At 34.2% G+C, this 11,440-nt stretch overlaps 1 protein-coding gene across 1 annotated transcript in view; it reads right to left on the bottom strand.

The window, feature by feature from the left end:
- Positions 1–30: 30 nt before the first annotated feature.
- SLC26A5 (solute carrier family 26 member 5) overlaps positions 31–11,440 on the bottom strand; it is a 53,092-nt gene continuing 41,682 nt past the window's right edge. The window contains exons 15-19 of the mRNA XM_052000342.1: positions 9,955–10,047; positions 8,546–8,653; positions 7,607–7,822; positions 6,180–6,234; positions 31–5,684 (exon numbers count right to left, since the gene is read on the bottom strand). Coding sequence (XP_051856302.1) covers positions 5,500–5,684; positions 6,180–6,234; positions 7,607–7,822; positions 8,546–8,653; positions 9,955–10,047 — 657 coding nt within the window. The 3' untranslated portion in view covers positions 31–5,499. The remainder of the gene's footprint in view (positions 5,685–6,179; positions 6,235–7,606; positions 7,823–8,545; positions 8,654–9,954; positions 10,048–11,440) is intronic.

The raw sequence follows: 11,440 nt of genomic DNA, 5'->3' as shown, positions 1-11,440 counted from the left end.
TTTTTTGATACCATAGCTATTTAATATCTTGGTGTCATTAGTTTATAAAAATAAAAACCACTATGAGGATTTAGTAGCATGGCAAGGCTTTCTCTCAATGCTCTGTGCATAGTCTTTTTTTTCTTTTAACATGAAGTGATTACTTGATATCAAGTGTTCTTTTGGCATTTGACACTTTATTCAATGAAGGAAGAATTATCATTGATATTGCTAGGCCTGGAATGACTAGAGTGACAAGGCAGAGCAAGAAAAATGAGATATAACCTGGGATAAGATCCCTAACGGAATCACTTAACTTTGATCCATAGTACAAATCTACAAATAAGCTTGCAAGTGAGGTGGGTTAATGGAGTCTCAAAATGCCAATCCTTGTAACCACACTGGCCAGAGAGATTGTCTCTTGCTCAGAGCTGGAGGGTCTTTCAAGGGTCAACCCTCCTCTATTTAACCAGTTGTCTTCCCCTATACCCCCCAAGCCATCCTGCTGTTCTGGTATTTGGATGGAGACTTAAGAGGTAATTTTCAGTTTCATCTAAGAAAAAATTCCTGTCAAAGATATTCTAAAGTCGATGGGAATTACCTCTTGTTAGAGATGATCACTAACAAGGAATTACTGTTCAGGTCTGATTGGACTAAATGGCTCATGTAGTTCTTACAGTCTGTGATGCTAAGATATAATTGAAATTCATTTTAGAGAGCTTCCTAGCCCTTTAAATGGATCCTTGATATTTTAAAGCCGTTTTTACAACTTTCCTGATGAATAAGAAAAATGAGATAGACACATTTTAATTTTATGTTATTTAGGACTCCAGTTTGAATTTCAGATCTTATTGGTTTAAACATGATCAAGTTTCATAGCCTTTTTGGACCTCAGTTTTTTCTCTGTGAAATGGGGTAGAGGAATGGGGGTGGAGTTCAAAGAGTTGACTCTTAAAGTTCTTTTTAACTCCAAATCTATAAGCCTATGAAGTATGGGGAGAAAAAAACACCACCACCACAGATATCGAGTAGCCAAATCTATTTTAAATTTATAAGGAAAAACATGGGGGAAAAAAAAGGAAATTTCTTTATACATAGTTTTGAAAACTAAAAAAGTATCAAATATTGACAATTGAAACACACCCATAGTTTTCTTTCTTGATACTTCACATATAAAATGAATCAGACAAGTCCTGCTTTTCTCTTTCCTACTTCTAGTCCTACCCCCAATCCTTGTCCTATATTTTTCTTGAATTGTAAAACAAAGTAAGCCAATAGCAGGTTAAACTGAAAATAAAATCATAGATGATTTGAAATGTGTGGAATAAACAGAATACTTGACTTTGTAATGCTCTGATTTAAGTAAATTTAATTACAATTAAGACTTGTTCTTAATATTTTCATTTTTCACATATAGCTACCTGATGTTATATTCTAATAATAGATGCAAAAATCAGCTTTAAACTCCACAGTCTTGGAGATGTTATATAAGGAAGCTTTTGCTTGCAATGGAAAGAACAAAATTGAAATAGGTTCTGAACAATTTTTGTCTAAAGTTACAAAGTAGAAATTCAACTTCTCAGATACCAAGGAAGCAGCTGATTATTTTAAGAGCTTGGGTGTTTATACCAACCAGTACTTAACAACTTAATAAGTAATATTTTGTCTTTATTATGATATTCAGCTGGCCATTGTGAAGGTTTAATTAACGCTTAGTCTTTAGTCAGCTATGTTAATAATTAATTTTTAAAAACTTCCTGTGAGAATATTTGATTATTTTATGGTACTGTTTCTAAGAACATGATGCTTTGAAAAGTGGGAACCGCCTGTAAATACTCAAGAATGGGTTTAAAAAAAGACCAGCATAGATGAATATCTCAAAACAGTACAGGTTTATCCCACTGAAAAAATTATGTATGAAAATCTATCAAAGTCCATAAAACTAGTGAATGTTACTTCAAAATAAAAAGTTAAATTTTGTTTCAAAAGGAAAATTACTATTCAGTCCTTCAAATATTACATTTTCTTTAATACTTTAAAATGCAGCAGGGTTAAAAAAATTGTTTTGTATGCTTTTTCAAAAATTTCTTAGAAGTATAAGATTTATTGAAAAAGTTAGACCAATGTGGTTTTATGAGCACAGATGATGCCAAGTCATTTGGATAATCATTGTAAATGCTTTTTTAAGAAATGCTTGAGGGACAGCTAGATGGTGCAGTGGATAGAGCACCAGCTCTGAAGTAGGAGAACCTGAGTCCAAAAGGACCTCAGACACTTAACACTTCCTAGCTGTGTGACTCTGGGCAAGTCACTTAACCCCATTTGCTGCCTCAGCAAAAAAAAAAAAAAAGAACAAGGAGATTACTTGGAATACTGCTGGCTTTACTACAGTTGTATTTTTGTTTGCTATGCCTTCAAATAGCTTGTAGTACTTTTTATTTTTTTAATCTATTATCAGCTCTTGCTTACATTAGCAGGATTCTAGACACACCAAGGTTAACCATTTCTCCTAAGTATATTGTTGAAAGTATACAGATATTAAGAAGGCCTAGAGTATTTTTGTATTGATTATAGCAGACTTAGTAAAGTGTCACGTAGTCTTGTATGACTTCAGAATTGAAATTGCATTGCATTATCACCTTTAAAGAAGGGCAGATACACACACTCCCACCCCTTACTTGGGCAGATATTTTATCCCATCCCCTCATGGGGGCACACAGAAGTAGAGAGAAACCCCTTACCCCAATCCCCACACAAAGACACACAACCCACCCTCCCCTCCCTCCCCCTCCACACACAGAGACAAACCCTCTTCCCTCCCCCCTCTTCCCCCCCCCCCCCCCAATCCCTGGGGCCAAATTTAATTCATTGCATCCTTTCAGTCTTCTTACTCATTTTCATACACACATACCTGGGAAGAGTATATTTCCCCCACCAAAAATGGCAGTTATCACATACAGAAATACTTTTTTTTCATTTCTATAGAGGCAGTTATATGAATAAAGAGATACACATGATGTACTTAAAAATCTGCAGGAATAAACAACATATCAGAGGACTTAGAGAATAACAGTATCCATCCTTGTGTGCTTGAATTCTGAGAGGCAATATGGATGATGTGGAGAGTATGAAACTTAAATAATAACATGTTTTACCACATACTAATTGTGGTAAGCAAGTAAATTTAATAGTTGACATTTATATGGCACTTGAAAGTTTGCAGAGTGCTTTACATATATTACCTCATTTTACTCTTCCAACAACCTAGTGAAGGAAGTATTCCAGGTCTTATATACATTTCTTTTCAGTTGAGGAAACTGAGATTCAGGAGCTCTTAAATGACTTTCCCATAATCACAGCTAATGTCAGAGCTGCAATTTGAGCCTGTATAGATTATGTTTCTAGGCTGAACACATTTCCATGATACCCGTGCTTCAACAAACTTCTTGGGTTCAGTTTCCTCATCTGCAAAATGGGGAAAATATACTACCTACCTCACTGAGTTAGAAAGAAAGCACTTTGTAAACTGTAAAGCACAATATAAATGTGAATTGCTAATTACTGATGGTAACTCTCCTACCAGCTATCTACAAGATTGTAGAGGCTACGTCTGTCTGGTACTGGGAATTCCCCAACTCTTTTGCTGAAAGTCAAACATGCATTCATACACTGACATCATACCCATACTTCTGTATAGATCAGCAATGGTAACCTCACTTTTAGGACTTGGACTGGCTATAGTGGATGACTGCTTTTTCAGTTCTATCTTTACCACAAGGATTCTCCAGATTGTAACAAGAGAGTGCAGTGGCCAGTGAGAGGCCCCAAATCAATTAATAAATAGAACAGAAATTGGGTAATATTAACCTAAAAATCATCCATGACTTTCTAAATCTGAAGGCAGAATGATATGAAGTATGAAAAGCCTTAGAAGTAGCAACTTGGAGGTCTTGGGGGTACCAAAGCAATAAAGAAAATAAAGGCCTCTGTATAGTAATATCCCCAAATCCCACTTGCTATAAAAATAGGCAATTTTAATATATCTCATGATCCTGCATAAACATTTTACCCAAAAGGAACCTCGATTTTTGGGCATAACATTTGAAAAAAAACCAATTGATATCACTAAAATATATTCCCCTCCCCTCATACAGGACTTTCTTCAACAGTTTTTACATACATATCAGAATTCTGTTAAAAACAAATAATATGATACAGAAATAAAAAATACAGAAAAGGTTAAAATATAAGGGAAATCAAATAGATAACCAGTCAACAAATAGCACCTACAATGTGCAAGATACTGCTTTAAGACCTTTATTGGTACTAAAGCATATGTGGTCCAACCTATATAATATTTCTGTTTAAAACTTACTAAGTTCTGTTTAAATTGCTGATATTGAAAAAGATTAATACCTTTTGGAAAACAGTTTCTAGAGTAAACTGAAATGTTTTAATTGCATGCTCTTTCAGAAGGCAGTCTGTATCAGAAAGCAGATGTATCTGATCTTGTCTATGATGATTACTAAGGGAAAGACAATACAAACAGTGACCAATGGAAATTTGATTAGAGCAGGAAGAAGTAACAATAATAAAGTGATTGAGAAATGTTTTGATTTGAAGTAAGGGGAGAAGATTGATTTCACACAGACCAGCACATTGTTATGTACTAATCTAGAGAAATAGGGAAGTTAGGAACCAAAGGCAGACATATCTGGCATTTCTTATTAGTCGGGCTGAGAAAGGAAGACATCAGGGAATTAGAAAAGGAAAACTAACTTTTCCCAGGAAAATGTGCTCTCTTTGTTCTAAGAACTGTTACCTTATGCCAACAAGAAAGCAAGTCTCATCACAGTAATAAGAAATAACACCAAAGGCTTTTGATGGCAGAGTGGCCTGAAGTGTAGTGCTGCTAACATGGCAGAAAGCAATTTCTTCACTGAGAATAAAGATTGAGGATGAGTTGAAAGAAGTGTTTAAAATCTGAGATCAAAACCAGGGTTAAGTTAAGCCATGACTGATAACCTATATTGAGAAAGGTATCAAACTGTACTTACCTACTTCACCCTTTAATGTTTATACTTTATTGTATAATGAAGTGTGTATTTTACTTTTGTTTAAAAAAATAATTAAGTAAAAATATATGCTTTCTTCTGCCATTCAGTCATGTCTGTTGACATGAAAGCTATTTGGTCAGATCAAAAAATCAACCAACATATTTCCACTCACCTGGAAGGGGTTCATCCTCATTAAAAAAGAATCTTGTATATACTAATTGTACACAGTAAATGTAAATTTTATGCAGAGCTGAAGAGATTGAATAATTTTTTGAGAAATAATTGAACAGAAAAAAATACAAGTAAGTGACACATCTTGAGATGCTTCATTCACCCTCCAAATCAAGCAGTTCTCAACTAATAGAATTTACCTACAAAAGTGAAAATCCTTAATGTCTGGCATTTCAAAATGTCTACCTAGTTTCAGAAGAGATTTTATAATGGTAAGTGTTAAACATCTCTTCTATGTCTCTGGGTCAACGATTGGTTCCGAGTCCTCTTCTGGAGGTTCAGCTAAGGCTTCTTGCTGTGCCAGTGCTTCTCGAACTTTAGCGCCTAAAACTGCATCATGAATGCTGTGGAATAGTAGCTCTTTTACGCAAGGATTCTCAAAAAATCTGTTTCGAGTGAGGTCATTCACAACTTGGGCTGTAAGAAAAGATTGGCAAATTAATTCATCTCTTAGATTTCATGTTAAAGTTCTTTCCAAATATATGTCTATGAAAACCAATGTAAATATATAAAAACATATTTATAATAAGATATATGATGAAAACCAAAATAATGGGCAAAAGATTCCAAGTCTATCTATTGAATTGGAAAAATAAAATTTTTACTGTAATAGACACATGAAACCATTTTTTCCTGGCCATCTTGAAATAATCCCTAAAACTTTACCAAGTCAGAACAAAGATGAATTAATCTATATTTTTCCCAGTCCAGCTTTCAGAAGATATCTACACATGAATAAAAAGCTGAGTTTTAACTTCTCAATGGTTAATTTTCAAACCTGTTGTTAAGGTTGCTTTTTGGTAAATGACTTGCTATTAAAACTTCAAAAGGCTAGGAAATTTTCAAAACACATTTATCAAACAAAGGAACAAACAAAATGCTTAAATTTCTCCCCAGATTTTGTCTACTTACCACTGCATGCTGCTAAATATACATAAATACCAACATCTCCATATTCTTTTAGGATCTGTAATAGTATTAAAATAAATTTAGTTTCTTCTTCTATGGTTCTTAGACAATTAATCAACAGGTATTAAGCATCTACAGTCAGGCATTGAGGATACAAAGAAAATGAAACAGTCTTTGCCTTCAAGGGACTTGTGACATTTGATTAAGGAGGACAACAGGTAAGTTCTTTGCATATGTACAAACATAAACCATGTGCCAAATAAATTCAAGGTAATTTTTTTGGGGAAGGCTCTAGCAGTTGAGGAGAAAAGTTAGGAAAAGTCCTCATGCAGTAAATGTCATATAAGACATATAATGTCTTGAAGGAAACAGGATCTGAGAGGTAAGGAGAGTATTTATTACATTACTGGCAGGGAAGATATCTGGTACAAAGGGACAGTGATGGGAAGCAATGTATTGTGTGAAGAATATCAAGAAGGCCAGTCTGACTGGACTGTGCTGTATTTGAAAGGTAATAATGCTAGCAATAGGCTAGAAAAATAAGGCTAGAAATAAGACTAGAAAAATAGATTAGAGGAGCCATGTTGTGAAGAATTTAAATGGCAGACAAATATTTGATTCTAAAGGTAATAGGGAGTTAATAGAACTTACAGCAATGGCATAGTCAAATCTGGATGTTAGGATGATTACTTTGGTAATTGTATGAAGGAAAGTTTGGACTGGGAAAAACTTGAGGCAGAGAAATCAATTGGAAGGATATTAAAATTGTCCAGGCAAATGGTGATGAGGGTCTGCAGCAGAATGATGAAAAGAAAAAAAAAGATGGATATGAGAGGTGTGGAAGTAGAATCAATAAAACTTGGCAACCATTTGGCTAAATGGTGTGAGGGTGGTAGAAGAATCAAGGACTTGAAGGGATGGTTGGAAGTTTGGTATAATCAACAGAAGCAAAGAAATTTGGAAGAGGTGTGGGCTTTGGGACAAATCTACCAAAGTTTTGTTTTGGGCATGGTGAATTTGAGACACCTATGGATCATCTAATTGAAAATGTATAATAGGCAGCTGGTACTTGAGACTGAAGTTCAAAAATACCTGGATATGAGAATCAACTGCTAAAGAAAATAATTAGAATCACGGGTGTCAATGAAATCACAAGGGAAAATGTGTAGAAGAAGAAAAGGAAGGGGGCCCAGGAAGAGGCCCTGGGCTAAACAGTGTGAGGACCTAATATGATGATAATATAAAGAAGGAGGCTGCAGAATAGCCAGAAAGGTAAGCAAACCAGCTAAGTAAGGTGAACAAAAGAGGGAGAAAATTGTATAAAATATTAACAAAAAAGGAACAAACATCGGAAAATTTAATGATTTATCTGGTGATAAAAACAAATACTGCTGTTTTGTTGAGAAAGGGGAAGGAGGAGAGATACTTACCCCCGCTACAGTTTTTACTCCAACTGAATCAATAAAATTGACTTGTGAGAAGTCCAAAATCATAGTGTGAACATTAGGCCCTGGGGGCAAAAATCTTTCCAGTTCTGGTGGAAATGTTTTTTGGACCAGTGAATCAATTGTCACCGGTTTGGCATTTTCCTCAATCTGTTCTTCTTGTTTTGCATCTTCTTCCCCACCTGTTTCTGCATCCTCATCCTAGAATCAGAACAGATCAGCATTCTACAACGAGTTTTATTTTGTGAATTTATATAACTTATGTTTTTCATTCTGGTATGATTTATAATAAAAAATGTTTATATGCTACCTATGTCCCCCATGCAGATGTCAGCTCTCTGTAATGCTGAAAGTCTTATACAATGCATTTGAATTCTTATTACTAGCTTTCTTTTGCTGGAAAAATATTCTCTAACCTTGTTATATTATTTATTATAATTATTAAATACTTTGTATATGTGAAATATTGTGCTAGCCATTGAGGGCAAATAATGTCCCTGCTTTCACAGATCTTAGAGTATTGTGACAGATGCATAAATACCTGTAATATAAAAATCATACCCAAGTGCATCAGAGAAGAGCAAACCACATAATGAGTGAGGTCCTACATGAAGGAAAGTCCTCAGATGATATTTCCTTGAAAGGTGACACCTGACACATGTTAATAGATGGATAAGAATTTAAAGAGCAGGCTGGCATAACAAGCTTTTCTCAACTATCCTTACATGCTTTTTGTTAAATTAAAAAAATTTTTTTCCAAATGCTTATTGTTACTCCTCGTTTAACTTACTTTTATCAAATATCTTCACTATAAGATAGTATCAGTTCTTTCTTGTTCCTTGTTTAGAAGTTGTATATTGTGTCACTTAGTAAAAGAAACATTTCAAGATTGAGAAGGCGGAAAATAATGTATTGACTACTTACAACTTTTACAACCGAAGACTGGGGTTTGCCTTTGGTTCCTAATTCTTTGGCATGCTTCTTTAGGACTTTTCTCCTTGCTGCCATTATAAGTGCTGGATTAACTCCCGTCTTTAAGGAAATGCAACATTAAATGTATATGCAAATCAGCTTTCTGGCCACCAAAGGCCCACCCCATTCACCATTTTGACACTCCTCAAAAGGAAGTTGATATAAATTGTTGCTGTTGTTCAGTCATTTCAGTCATGTCCAACTCTTTAGGATCCTATTTGGGGTTTCTTTGGCAAAGATATTGGAGTGGTTTGCCATTTCCTTTTCCACTCATTTTGTAAATGAGGAAACTGAGGCAAATGAGATTAAGTGACTTGCCCACAGTCACACAGCTAATAAGTATTTGAGGCTGGATTTGAACTCACATATTCCTGACTCCAGGTCTGTACAACTTGCCTTTGGAGAATGAATATTATGTTGATGATGAAAAAGATACTAAGTGCCCTTTAAATGCATTCAGAAAGCTTTAATAGCATGTTGTTGGCTACTATCTCACTATGTAGCATTAGTGTATAACAAATGACTACCATTGCTTCTATGAGAGGTAAAAGCACAATTTAGTAAGGGAAGTAGTTGGGGTGAGCAAGATAAAAGGAGACAGCTAGGTAGTTCAGACAGATAGATTGCTGGACGTGGAGTCAGAAAGACCAGAGTGCTGACCTCTGATGCTTTGCAAATCACTTAACCTGTCTGCCTTAATCCACTGAGAAGGAAATGGCCAATGACTACAAGTAGCTTTGTCAAAAAAACACACAACAAAAGGAAACAAACAAATGAAAAAACCCACAGACAGCATTGGAGTGCTATGGTTCATGGGATCATGAAGAGTTAGACCCAAGTGAATAACAACAAAGGTTCTACACATTGTATGTATGGAAACCCTTCAGATTTGTGAATTTGTAGTTTTTACTTTCATTCTGACAATTTTTGTGAGGTTAGTTATGTCCTGATTCCCAACCTGAACCCTGGCCACATCATTTCTTTGAAATCAATTGGTTCAAGGTAATAAAATCATAAATGAATAAGATTCTTTTCCTGATATAATCATAGGAATTGAAATAGCATTGGAGAAGAAAAAGCTCTGAATAAAAAAATCTGGTTGGTATCTGAAATATTTTCTATTGGGTACAAATTCTTTTTGTGTGTAAGTCTTTATTATCTGTACAGGATTTCTCTTTATGAGGAGAATCTCTACAATGCATCCCCTCTAAATAGATAGTTGCTATTCTGCATAGTTGAATTACATACAATTATACAATTACATACATAGTTATTACATACAATTATTACATAAAGTTTTAATATAAGTAGGAGAAAACTTTTTTAAGAATAAGACTTTCTAAAGAGATTCTTTTACTCACCTTTCTGCTTAGTGCATTACTGTACAAATCACTATTGGCATAATAAATCGGGGCATTTATTTGGAATATTTTTATCCCAGGATGTTCTTTCACCTGAAGAATAAAATGTTATTATACTTAAAGATATTTATTCAGAATTAATAATGACAGTTTCTCTCTCTCCCATCTGTACCCAGAACAGTTAACTGTCTTGGTATCATGTAAATCATTATTCTGTTAAGTTAAAAATCTCTCCCTGCTCAGTTCATATTAGAGAGAAATTAATACTAAGAAAAACAAAAAGCTTAGAGATTGTTGAAATGGTTGATTTCCCCCATATTTTTCTCATTTTATTCTTTGTCTTAAAAATATAATAGAGGAATTGAATGTAGTAGAAAGAAAGAAAACTAGAAAAGGAGGAAGTTGTGAGATGATTAGAAAAGTTGATTCTAAGCAAAGGGAAAGGAAAATCAGATGAAATGAGAAAATTGGCTTGATTCAAATTAGGTATGAAGGAGAAGTATGGGAAAAAAAGGGCTTTGAATAGATTATATCAATATCACTGCTATATTAGCATATACATATACATACACACATATATAATATGCATGCAATAATTTTTTTCACATAGTTCTAAGAATAGTAGTACTTCCCTAAAGAAATATAGATTTTTCTAACCTAAATGTTCAAAGCTTTTTAAGATCACAGGACCCTACTGATTCACTTTTCATGTCTCAAAATCCCAAGCCTTGGTGTAATATAATCTGCATAAAGGTGATAGGGCAGACACACAAAAGCATTTGATATAATGATATTAGTTTTATGGAGCCCTTGCAGATGTCTCATTGTACCTAAGGACACAATTTAGAAATTAGGAATATAATAATTCTTGAACCTTTTCTATATTATAGGGATATGATGAACAATTGTAAAGATCAATGCTATTTTCTAATATCTGATATTTTTTTTCCTGAAGTTTTCTTCAAAGAAATTCCAAGAACTTTACTGTATGTCAAAACATTGTTCTAAAGAACCTATTGCAAGGGACTTTGGGAAGTTCAAAAAAATAGGATTTTCAAGGAAATTTGAAGCCATCATTATTAATTATTAAAATGGAAAAGAATAATTTCTTAGCCTGAGTGTTATAAATTATTACAGAGCTACAAAATAATAGCAATACTCTGAAATCAAAAGTAATACAAGTATATATCAGTTTCTTACTCATTCTCAGGATGTTGTGAATATTCATCAAGACTATATTTATTGCCATTTTAAAGGAACAGAAATGGAAGTATAGATAAGTTAGGAATGAAAAGGGAAGTTCAAGTTCCATATTTTGAGCTATAGACCAAATCTTGTCCAAAGTCTTAGTAATGGGGAATGGAGCTAAGATGGCAGAGAGTAGACAGGTTTTTATTTGAAGTTTTCCTGGCTTCCCTTAGATCAACACCAGATCAGCCTTTGAATGGGTTTTGAAGTGACAGAACCCACAAATATTTGCAATGTA

The sequence above is a fragment of the Antechinus flavipes genome, chromosome 5, assembly GCF_016432865.1.
Source record: "Antechinus flavipes isolate AdamAnt ecotype Samford, QLD, Australia chromosome 5, AdamAnt_v2, whole genome shotgun sequence".
Lineage (NCBI taxonomy): Eukaryota > Metazoa > Chordata > Mammalia > Dasyuromorphia > Dasyuridae > Antechinus > Antechinus flavipes.
Note: the sequence above shows the minus strand (reverse complement) of the source record. Positions and strands in the feature narration are given on the sequence as shown.